Source organism: Corvus moneduloides, chromosome 2 (assembly GCF_009650955.1).
Source record: "Corvus moneduloides isolate bCorMon1 chromosome 2, bCorMon1.pri, whole genome shotgun sequence".
Lineage (NCBI taxonomy): Eukaryota > Metazoa > Chordata > Aves > Passeriformes > Corvidae > Corvus > Corvus moneduloides.
Window position 1 is genome coordinate 18,056,936 of NC_045477.1, and position 12,188 is coordinate 18,069,123.

Genomic DNA, 12,188 nt, shown 5'->3' on the forward strand with positions numbered 1-12,188 from the left:
CTGCATCTTCTATTGCAGCAGAGATGCATTTGAAGTGTTTGTGGCCACCATAAACACCTTTGCATCATTTTTCCAGTAGACTATTATACAGTACTACAGGGCTCCAAGCTGTTGTTTCATGCCCAATTAACTAACTCCTCCCCTCTGTCCAGTGGCTTTCACAAATTGTTCACAGTTCATTTAAATTACAGATGAGAGGCTGGGGGTGCCATGAGCACAGTTAACTCCCTCCCTGGCACAGAGGCATGTAGCCAGGCCTTGACTTGTCCATGCCACTGATTTCAGCAGTCTCACCACTGGACGAAAGAACTACTTGCAGCAAATACCACTTTGCAGGTAGACGCACTTATCTCTGCTTCCATCGGTATTAAAAAAACGCCAAAATAGTGATAATTACAGATTAGCTTCCTTTTCCTACACTCCAGGATTTTTTTAAATATTTGTTTTGTTTCTTTAATTGTCCCCCAATAGTGTTAGGTCTCCCTTTAATTTTACAGCGACTACCGTACTTGGGGTACTCTATGTGATACGTGGTTAAAACGCCAATAACAAAGTTTACCTTATATGCATTCTTTAGATGATCATAATAGACTTCTTCAATAGCTTGGAAATATATTACACCTTTTAATTTAGTTTCATGTTTGTCTAAAATGGAAAAGAGAGAAAGACTTCAGAACTGAAATGGACAGTAAGAAGCAAAAGCTTTATTTGCATTTCCATGTATGTTCAGCTGATAAGTGACTTAACAGTTCCGCTTCTGAAATCCCACAGAAACCTTCAACCTTTCTTACTAGTTTGTTGGTTTTGTTGAGAGATGCATTTTTGACTTTAATATGTTTTCTTTTTCACCTAGTTTCCAAGGGTAAAAGCTTTTGCAATTTCCTCATCTATTTGCAAGTCACTCCCTTCACTGAAGTGTCTAAATGTTATGGAGGGTATTAGCTCACAGAAGGCCAGATGTGTCTCAGATACATCCACTCTTCCCATTCCATGAAAACCAGCCAGACTTCATACAGTTCTCAGGCTAAGACCTCCAGTTTGCCTTCAATGGAAAACTGTAATGATAGTCAAATTTTCAATACAATCTGACACCAAAACCTTTATATTAGAACATAATTGGTGCATGTACTTTTTTTGAAAAATGCTTCTTCACATGTGAACTAAACAGTCACCACTATAATGTTGCACAAGAAAAAGGAGAGGGCAGCACAGCATCCACCCTCCATTTTCCTGCAGCGGAGAGAGAAATTGTTAAGAAGCATCCCAACTGCATGTGGACACTGAGGGGCAAACTTCCTTTCACTCCCAGCACTTTTGTATTAGGGGAATATAATGCTTTCTGCCCCCAAGTTATAGTATCATGTCAACACTCAACAGTCATGCAGAACATCTTTCTCAGTCCCATGAGGGATTTTGCTGTCATTTAAACACTTGGGGAGCTCAACTTATGTCCTATGGGTAGCTGCAGACAATTCAGAAAGCTTCATGTGATGGCAAAATGAAATCCCAGAGAGCAAACAATACAGCTTTGGGAATCTTCCTGCCAGCCCCCAGAGGAACAGTACTGAAGCACTGAGGTATAGGATTATGAGATTACAGTACACATTACACTGAGATAAATACAGCACTATACAAAGCATACTCTCTGTGCAGTACAAGTAGGCAGGGAACCCACTCTCCTTTCAAGCCCCACCTGGGGCCTTGGTTACAAGACTATTTCAGGTATCCACAAGCTCCCATCACAATGTTCCCTGAATGCTTCAGTTCAGAAAGTGCAGATGCTTCAGTCACTGCACTAAGCTGTCAGACTTCAGGGTAAGTTCTTTGTTCAGTGCACTGGCAGAACTAAAGCAATATCTCAGTACATTCACTTAAGAGTTCAATTACTCTGAATTTACAGCACCAATATTTTGGAAGTCTACTACATATTTAAAGATCTTGACAGATCCTCACTCATACAAGCAGCGGCATTTTAGTGCAGCTGGTACAGACCTCATAAAACTATGCTTGTTGGCTGGAGTCCTTGAGACATTAGCAAAAGTTTTCGTTGGTAATTGAAATTACACTACAGCAACTGTACTGCACTCAAAAATGAAACCGTTAAATGCTAACATAACTACTAAAAAAGACAAAAAGATCAGTACCAGATGGGAACACTACTGTGTGTTACTGGCCTTCCTAACCAATAAACCAGATGTTAGGAAGAAAATAAAAAATGTTTGTCACATTCTTCCTTGTATTACTGCAAACTAATAAGAAATATTCAGTGGGTATGTAATGAATGAATGTAATGAATTCAAGTACACCTTTTAAAAAAGATACAGAGCAATGCATAACCCTACCATCAATTTTAAGTTCCTTATGAGATGCTGGAAAGCAGTAATGTCATTAAAGTAAATGAAACTGTTTGGGTGGTTTTTGTACTCATGGTGTTTTCTTCTGCTTCTTAGCAATGACCATCCTACATATGCCTCTTTCTGGACTCTGAACAATAAATATTCAGAGCACAATGTTATTTTTGTGGCTTCCTCTGAAACTTGAAAATCAAACCACGTGTATATTTGCACAGCATTTGGAGAAATATGTTCTTAAATTCCCCATTTCCAGGTTTACCCTAAGATAACAACGTAAGGTAATGCTTATAATGGCTCCAGATATTGTAAAACACAACTTAGTGTACAGAAACCTCTTTGGAGTATTGCATATTCTTCATCTGAAATTCCTTACACTTTCAAAATAAGGCAAACTCAAAAAATCCATGTGTGTTTAATTTCCTGAAAGTCTTTCCTTCACATTAAGCAGGAGGACTGCAGAAGCATTCAATTTAATTTTAATATAAGTATAATAAATTATATTCTTGTATGAAGGCTACAAGAAATTCAGTCATTGGGGGAAGTGTATAATATTTAAAAATAAAATATGTGGACCCATTATTCTGTGTACTTGTAACCTGATCATCTTCCATTTTTTCTCTTGCCCATCTGCATCTCTTTCTTTATTTTGTTTTGTATGCTCAATTCTGCCTTACCTCGCATGAGGATTGAACTCTATAGGGAAGGGTTCACATGACCTCTAAGTGAATGGATGAAATGGAAACCTAAGTTTTATCTGGACTCCCTACTTGTTCATAACTCAGCTGGGTTTGATAAGAAAATAGAAGAACAGATGAACCCTAGTAGCAATCCTGCAACCTACCTGCATAATAAGTAAAAGTTCTCTTGTTTCTGTCGAAAACAAACCACCGTTTTTTCCATGTTTTAATTTTTCCTCCCATTTTAATCAGAAAGCCTCGGCAGGTCTTCTCTGTGAGAGAAATGTGGTAACAGGTCTCTATGTTGTGCCCAGCTGTTTCAATGTGACTTCGTAGGTCAAAGTCTTCCTTTCTAACAGGCAAATAGCGAGTCAAGGGACGGGCCTACAGGAAAGAAAAGAAAATCATATGATTTTTAAGAGAAGCCTTATCATCTCCTACTCTTTCTGCTGCGAGGATGTAAGTGAAAGCTGCTCATAGAGTCTAAGAATAAATGTAAGAAAAATAAAGAGCTTTTACTGCAGCTGTATTTTTCTTGAAAAATTCTTTAAACTTCTAACTTTACAGTGTTGGCTACCTTTGTAAAAGCCAGATAGAGCATAGAAGTTTCTTGAAATCAACAGCTGATAAGCTGGTAAAATAGGGGCCACAGCACAGAAAAGTTGTCTTAGAGAAGACATTAATTAAATGTAAGGGTGTGTTGCTACCTTAGATGAAGTCCAAGAACTTCCTATGTAGGATGTTAAGCAAACCCTTTATTTCTCTGGATCAAATACTCACTGCACACATGTCACTCTTTAATTCTACTGCTACAGGTATTTTCATGCAGAGTATAATATATAAATAAATGCTATTGTGGGAAACATTAATAATAGGAGTGAACTGTAATTGCCAGTTAGTTTCAGGGGTTGCAGTGAAAAAAACAATTATTTTCTGCTGAACAAATTAACTGTGATATCTAGTTCACAGATATCTAGGTATGGAGAGCTGAAGTGCATCCTTCTTCAAGAGACAGCAAAGCACTGCAGGAGACAGTGCCTCATTCTTGACTGCAGTTCAAGACTCTGCATAGTGTCTGGATAGTGTCAGTGGGGAGAACAAGGAGAAGACAGTGATTTGGAACCTCTGCCAACTGAGGGAATATTCTTGTTCTCCGTGCCTGGAGGGTCTATGCACAGTCACCACCCCCCTCATGTTAAACACAGAAGACAGGTCTCCCTGAGAGGGCTCCTGCCACAGTTGAAGCAGAGAGAGGCTACTTCGGAACAGAAGCTGATTTTAGGTGCTTTCAAGATCTGTGAAAGGAGCATCTCCCTTTCTCCCTCTAGACTCCAGAGAAGTCAGTGACCTGGAGAAACTAATCTGCCCCTGCTCCATTCCTAAAGTTAGCCTGTTAAATCCCACTGTGAGTCTCAAATCAAAGGGATTTTCCCTCATTGCATTCTTAGGAGCCTCTTAGTGCAATAGGAGCTGTATTGCCCACAAGAACCCTTAGCACCCTTCTAAAATTATGCAGTGCTGTATGGTACAAGCTGGCACCAGTTCTGGCAAGTGCAAGGGTGGAGTTTCTTCCTCTCATTTACATTTTTAAGTGGGGGAACAAAAAATTGGTCTCACTGTACAAAGGAAAGAAAAAAGAAAAAAACCCAGTAATTTTTGACAGACAGTTTTTGTCTTCCTGCCAATTCAGCCTTCAGCCTCTCTGCCAAGTCTGCCAATTAGCAGTAACTGACAGGACATTCTATTACAACACGTGCACGCTCTAATTTGGGATAAAGATATCAGCATTGCATCGTTGTTTACGCCATACTTGAGTTGTCAACAAAATTTCTTAGAAAAATAGAAGGCAACCAAGCAAGTAAAATTTAGCATTCATAATTACACTTTATATAAAAACAAGGGAATGAGTCTATTTAACTAGAAACAGCTGGTTAACCATCAGCAAAGGTAGCACAGATAAAACCAGAAAGATATTCCAATATGACATGGAATCTTCTGCACTCAAATACTTCTATTAAGATGGAGACATTTTCTTGCTCTGGTATACTAGCAATGACTGCCTAGTCTGTTTGCTGTACCTTATAGATGTTATTGGTTTTGGAGGAATAAACAAATAGGTAAGACCCTAAGCCTACAGAAAACTCAAGGTACCTCTAAGCCTGAGAAGAAGCAAAAATATGTAGAAAGTAAAACTTTTAAAATTAAGTAATATTTCTCATTGTATAGTCCCATTAATTTTAGAAGAGAATAATATTTACTCTCTGCTGTAGATGGGGAGCTGAAAAAACTTCCTTATCTGTCTTTTCCTTTTCGGTCAAATGTTTGGAAGTAATAATACACATTTCAAGGTATTTTATGCATTAAAAGAAAAAACTAAACAAATCAAAACCCACCAGCTCCACACCAATGCTTTATAAAATTAACACACAAATTTCTGTTGTTCTGGCCAAACAATTCTGCTCTGCCTGTATTTAGTAACAAACTTTATAGGATTAATATTGATACTTTATATATAAAATGCTAAATAGATACCTATGCTGTTATCTAACTTTAAATGAATACTTGGCTCCAAGAGCCCAAACATACTTCTAGCAAAGGAATTGCACCTCAGAAATACTAAATCCATTTGTTCAGCTGAAAGCAGTCCTGTTTACCATTGGCAGAAATACACTTAGTCCTTTCTGTATATGAAGGGGAAGCCTTACACTTCAAAACCACTTCACATCCACATTATCTGACCTGTGCTCTTTGTTTCTCACGTATTTTGACTTCCTTTTCAATTAGTTTTTGCCTCTGGCTTGTTTCTTCCTCCAGTCTTTTCTCCAGTTGCTCTCTGCGGCGTTTTTCTTCTTCCAGAGCTCTTTTCTTAGCTTCCATCTCCCGTTCCTAGATACCACAGCACACACAGAACTTCAATTATATGTGAAACTATAGTTGGCAATGTCATTTCTAAGCTAGGGCTAAATACCTTTTTGTCCCTTAAATAGGCAGAAATATATGTCCAGCACTGTGGACTGAAATTCAGAATAAGAATTGCAAATAGAAATGAAGGTTCTTCTTAAGCAGCTTCCCCAGCAGGTGTCAAACTAATGCTGACCAAGTTTCTGATGGGATTTTGCCATCAACTCGCCCTTTGAGATAGCAGATATTGCATATGGGCTCAAGGTTGTAGTGTGAGGTCAAGCCAAGGGGAAAGAGGTAATTTTTAAGTGTCTATTAGGTATAAGCTGGGTAGGGTTCTATGTTGCATTTAGGAGAACATTATCCAAACTAACATGCCTACTCTTAGTTATTCAAAATTATGCTTACCCTGGTCTCAAGAAGCCGAGTCTTTTCAGCATGCGCTTGTTTGAGAAGTCTCTCCATCTCCTCTATTCTTGCAACGTTTGAAGTGCTAGCACTGCAAAAAAGACCCATTATTTCTTATGTAAAGGAATAGTTGGTATTTAAATAAATATTTTGCAGTCCAACATAGTTTAAGAATAGAGTTGATAGTGTTCTGATCCAATTCAGTGCAGTAGCCACTAACAAAAAAAGAGGTATGTTTGGTGAGTTGTGAATGACTACAGCAGTTCTGTTTCTTCCATACTTTAAGCATTTCTAGAAAAAAAGTGATTCTCTCACCTTAAACGTGGTAGAATATAACATACATTTTAAATAGGTCAGAACAAAGCATCATACATTGTTTTCCTTTAAAGTCTGATACGGCTAGAAAATATTCTCAAACACCATCTATAACAGCCTGAATTAATTTTGCTAAAGGGAAATTTTGTCAAGGAGAAATAACTGCCTATCTTTCAGATTTTATCAACAAAATCAGCTTACACTCTTTTCTTCTTCCACCAAAGTTTGCCTTGTGAGAAGCAGAAAGACCTGTTGTAAAGGGTCCCTTTCTGTTTTTTGTATTGATTTGGGATATTTGTTTGTGTTGCTTTTGTTTTCCTTCTGGCACTGGCTGCAAGAGTCAGAGGGAAGCACAAGAGCAAACAGCACCAGTGAAATTCAACAGCTGTTGCAGCTTCCCAGTCCTGGGCTGGAGACAGGACTTAGAAGATGGCCCGAGGTAGCTCAGACAGCACCAAAAGGGTCCTTCAAATGGTCAGAGCAGGAAGTCAGAGAGAGAAAGGTTTCACATCATTGGCACGTTAGATCAATGCAGAGAGTTAGTTCCCAGCCTGTCTCCACCTATCAGAAACTTGCTGACTATCCCTTTAAAACAGAAATCCTCAAAACCCCAGTCCTAATGTTTTTCCTTTAAAAAAAGCAAAAACAACCAATGCAAAAAAGCCCAAACAAACCACCCAGCAGAATGACTGCCACTGGTATTTTCTGAAACTCTTAACAGTGATAATGACTAAAAGGGGAAATCAGGGGGCTTCCCTGCCCCAGCAAACAGATGCTAAGTAAAACACAGCATGCTAGCCAAAAAAGTTGGCCTTGTGTTCACAAGGGATTCATAGTGCTGCGACAAATCTGTACTTAATTATCAGCCTCTGTTTATGCTTCTGAAACTGCTGGGGCTGGACTGTGAGCAGGAATGAAAGCACTACCATAATGTCAGAAATGAAAAACAGACTGTCACGAGAAAATTGTTTGCACACAATTTTGAGACTCATCTGGACTTTTAACACAGATCATGGAAATTTCTTTCATCTGAGAAATGGTGTCTGAGCTGACAGCCTCTGAGGATGGGAAAAGCAAGCCTTTCAGTGTCATCTCTTAATTTTTACTGACCCAGAAAAGGGAGAGAAAAGGGCAAAAAGACTGTTGGAGGAAGCCTAAGTGTTTCAGCTTAAGCATCTAGTTGGTTAACATGGTGGACTTGTGGAACAAGGGTACGTCATCAATGGCAGATGTCCTTGAGAAATTTCTTATCAGAGGAAATTCCTTCCCTGTAGTGACCAGGAGAGGAAGCACTGACTGCTCTGTAGACTTCAGCGTTATCACTTAACTTCTCTATATTTTTATTTTCCATCTTTCAAAAAATAGGTGAGAAGTAGTTAAACCTGATTATGAGAAGCTACACAAATATGATGCCTGTCGAATGATCTTACATTTTCTTAACCGATCAGCAGCATTCACACTATTGCAGTGTCAACATGTACATGTACATATTCTCTTTTTTCATTATGCCCCTATGACCACTGCAGGATCAGAAGGAAAGAAGATTTACCTGGAAATGTTATCTGGTGAGCACGCTGATATGCTTGTCTCCATACTGTCAGAACTGTCTAAGCTTAATGTATCAAAGGCATGGTCCTTGTAACTACGATCTGGGTAATGGAAACTGTTCAAATACACATTGGATTCTGATGCTGTTCTGCTGTAGAATTCTGGAGACTTCTGCCTTTGGTTTTCACAGATGCGCTGATGGTTGTACCCTATAAAGTACAGAGGAAACATTGATTTTACACAAAAATTATGTGACAGGAGCATAACTTGTTAGCTGCACAAGTGTTTTGAACATCACCTCAGTCTTTACGGCGCTGTGAGCAAGGTACTACAATATTGCAGTTAATTTACAAGTTAGTCACACTGAAATAAAAGCTTTAAATACCTGTTTTATCTATGATGGATTCAAATATATGCATATTAGTATAGCTGACTTTTCAATCTATGTTCTTGTATGTGTATTATGAAAATCTAATTTGAACAAATGAAATTTACATTTTAAGATTAAACTTAGGCCTAATTTGGAAAGTAATGCAGTTAAATTCGGAGATTTAGAAGAAATGACACTGACTAATTAGAGAAAAAGGAAAAAAGTCCTGATATTGAATATTCTTGAGTACTTGTCTGGTGGACTTTATTGAATATGGATTTTTTTTTTGTCTCTTTGGGAAAACTTTGCCTTCTGGTAACTACAATTGGACTCTTAGTTTCAGCTGAAATAATCCTGACTGCTTGTTATAGAATCATAGTTACTGGTGTAGAGGTACTTTACTGGAGTTTTGAAACTGCAGTTCACCCTATAGAATTGAAGCAGATCCTTATAGCTCAATGATCTTGAAGAAAAATAAGATTCATTCAAAGGCTCTGCTGCTATATTTTCACAAAAACATTTTTTTCTGAAGTCATCCTTCTTGAACACAAGGAACTTTGTTTGGCTTTGTGTCCTTTGAAAATGTCTCTTCACAATTATTTTTACCCTCTGTCTCCATTGCACTTTGAAAGTAATGCAGACTTAGAGAGAGGATGTTGAGCTTGCCTGATGAAGAGGAGAGTATAAATGACAGTTGTCACTTCAACTGCTGAAGTATTTTACAGTGCCTTTTTAAGGGATTTTCAATCTACGTGATTACAAATGCAACTGGCACTGCTCATCTTTCCCTTCAATGAATGCAAGAAGTGAGACTTTCTCACATTTCTGATACTCGGTCAGGTTTATAATATTCTCTGCACATTCCTGACCCAAATTCTGAGCTGCTGGCAGAGTTGGAGATTAGGAAGCACTGATAGACTACATGAAAACCTCACATTCTTACAGGAAGGCAGCAACTGACATTCCACATATTTAAGATAAACAGACACAGGAAAAGTGCAGACAAATGTACAAACGCAGCAAGGTCCAGATAAAAGTTTTTACTAGACACCATTAAGACACCAATGTGAGGAAAACATGCTTAAAGTGCAAATATTTTTCTGCCTTATTCTCATTCCCTATCTGTACATACAAGGTTACTCTGGTATTTTTTGCCATGCCAGAGCTGGGAGAGTCCCAGTTCATAGAGCCAACAACTGCAGTTATCTGAAAAGTGTGTCTGCAGCTGAATGATTAAAGCATGTCATTAAAGAAACTGTGCCCTACAAGCATTTCCAAGTTAGTTTCCTCCTCACTTCCCTCTGTACCATACAAAACTTTCTTGGAGATAGTTAAAGCTGGTTTCTAAGGAACTAATAGGACTCATTTGCCATTTAAAAGAACACTAAATTTCCATAAAAGTTCAATTGCATCGATTAGTAAAAGAGACAAAAGGGACACAAAGACACCTCAGTAGTCATAAGTAATAGCATCACACAACACAGGTGTTACTGGTTCATATGCAGTTTGCTTTTTTCCCTCTTATTTTGACAAATGCTTCTGTTATTGCAGATAAGCAATTACCTTTCATGCTCGAACCTTTGGAATGACTAATTGCTTCTGTGAAATGGTAATCAGTGATTCATTAGGGAAAGAGAGAAAAAAATTAATTACTGAAAAACTTTATTCAAATGCATGTTTTTCTGTTGAGCCCTCTACAAATCCTTGCCTACTCAGAAATCTTAATTCCATATTTTATATTTCACTGAAAAATAAACCCATCTAAAAGGCATAGAGCAGCATAGCAGTGCTACAAATGCTCTATCCCCTAAGATAAAGAACACATTTTTGAGGAAAACATTTATCAGTTAAATTTATGCAATCATGCAAATGTAACTAAACACTGCAAGAAATCAACATTTGTTAGGTTGCAAAATGAGATGCATTCATGGAAACAAAGCATAATTCAGTGTTCTCCTTTTATGTTCAACAGGCAGCTCAAAGCTCAGGATCAGCTCTGTACCAACACCACCAGGCTTCACAACCAAGCTGCCTCCATCACAGCCACACCTACACATTGGGCAGGCACCATCTGTTGTTCAAGGAATTTTTAACTGCTCAGGTGCCTATTTACACAACATGCACTTAAAAATATTAGACTCCTTGTAAAATCCAGTACTTAACTAAAATTTTCCTACAAGCCAAGATTAGTATCAGTCAAGTCTAAGCTGATACAGGAGTTAAAATGTTTGTTGTTGCATTGGTTTTACTACAGAGCTCCACTGCTCTGCAGCAAACCCGTAAACTTAACAATGTTAACAGCCACAGTGTTGAGAAAAATATTGCAATTATCCATAAAGCCATGTCATCAAAGAAAAACATTCCAAAGGAGTTACTGCAGAATCACAAGAGCCAGGTATACCACCACAAAATTATGGTGAGGGTAGAACTAAAAGTGAAAGCTGTTATTAAAAGTGGCACTGTCAAGTATGTAAAAAACCCAATAGTACTTTATGAAAATGATCCCATTACATTTTTCTTTTATTCCTATTCTTTCTTCTTTCTCTCTCTTTTTTTTTTTTCTTTTTAAAGATTGACATTAACATGTCAAGATACATTTGTTGTGTGGAAACATGCCAAAGTAGGAAGCCGAAGTCTGTCTACCTTGTCATTGTCACCTACAGATCTGCAAAGACTTCTAAATTTTCTGCTCTACTTGTGAGGCTATGAGCAAAGAAGCAAAAAATTAGGCCTGTGCAAAGCCACAGCTCTGCAGATATCAGCATAAGTCAGAAGTTTTGTTGTGACAGGTTATTTGACAGCAGGAAAAAAAGTATTTTTGAAGTGCTATCATTATTTAACCATTAGTTAAAAGTTTTTCAAGAGTCTGGGAACTACTTGACAGTGCTGATTCAACTGGTACTTTTGGAAAAACATCACATGAGAGATACAGCCAGGGAAAGGGATGTTTTCATACCTTTTCTGTTTTTTCCTGAGTTTGACAAGAAAAAGAGTGAAAAACAAACAAAAAAGGCAGACTGCTTTGAAAAATTTCTAAATTGTTTGAACAAATATCCCTTGCTTGCAGTATACTGTTTTTTTTTTTTTTTATACAGCGCTTAGAAAGGACAGAAATAATCATCTCGCTGGTACCTAACTTCTCTGTCCCAACAGCTTTGTTCCCAGTGCTGTGTCTGGTCTTACACCTTAATTCCCAGCTAACCATTCCTTCTTCCCTTCTGGAGTCCGTCCTGCAGTCCATGGGACTGCATTAGCTAACCCTCCTTGCTCCTGCCTGTCCTTGTGCAAGCTTCTGGCACCCAGAACTCCCTGTGAGCCCCAAGCCTCCAACTGCGCAGGGTGAGGTCTCAAGATTGTACCAAATAGCAGCTTCTTCATTCTGTTTTTGCATATGGTTTGGGTACAAAGGCATGTACACAGCAGGTGAATTTATAAATACAGTCCTTCAAAAATACCTCATGAATGGCTGCTAAGAAATACCTTTTTCCACTAATGATTTAAAACAAATATGTGTCCTCTAAAACATTTAAGTTGCTCTTAACTCAAGCTATGATTACTGACAGTGACTGTTTCTTTCCATAACAATTATTGAACTCACATGACTGACTGAACACC

General features: G+C 38.1%; 1 protein-coding gene across 13 annotated transcripts in view; it reads right to left on the reverse strand.

Annotated features, from left to right (window-relative positions):
* PHLDB2 (pleckstrin homology like domain family B member 2) overlaps positions 1 to 12,188 on the reverse strand; it is a 65,680-nt gene that overhangs the window by 2,084 nt on the left and 51,408 nt on the right. For 12 of the 13 annotated variants that reach the window (XM_032098293.1, XM_032098302.1, XM_032098300.1 and 9 more), the window contains 5 exons: positions 8,205 to 8,412; positions 6,341 to 6,431; positions 5,771 to 5,917; positions 3,196 to 3,415; positions 560 to 645 (listed from right to left, as the gene is read on the reverse strand). In XM_032098293.1, coding sequence (XP_031954184.1) covers positions 560 to 645; positions 3,196 to 3,415; positions 5,771 to 5,917; positions 6,341 to 6,431; positions 8,205 to 8,412 — 752 coding nt within the window. The other variant, XM_032098303.1, reaches the window with a different exon arrangement.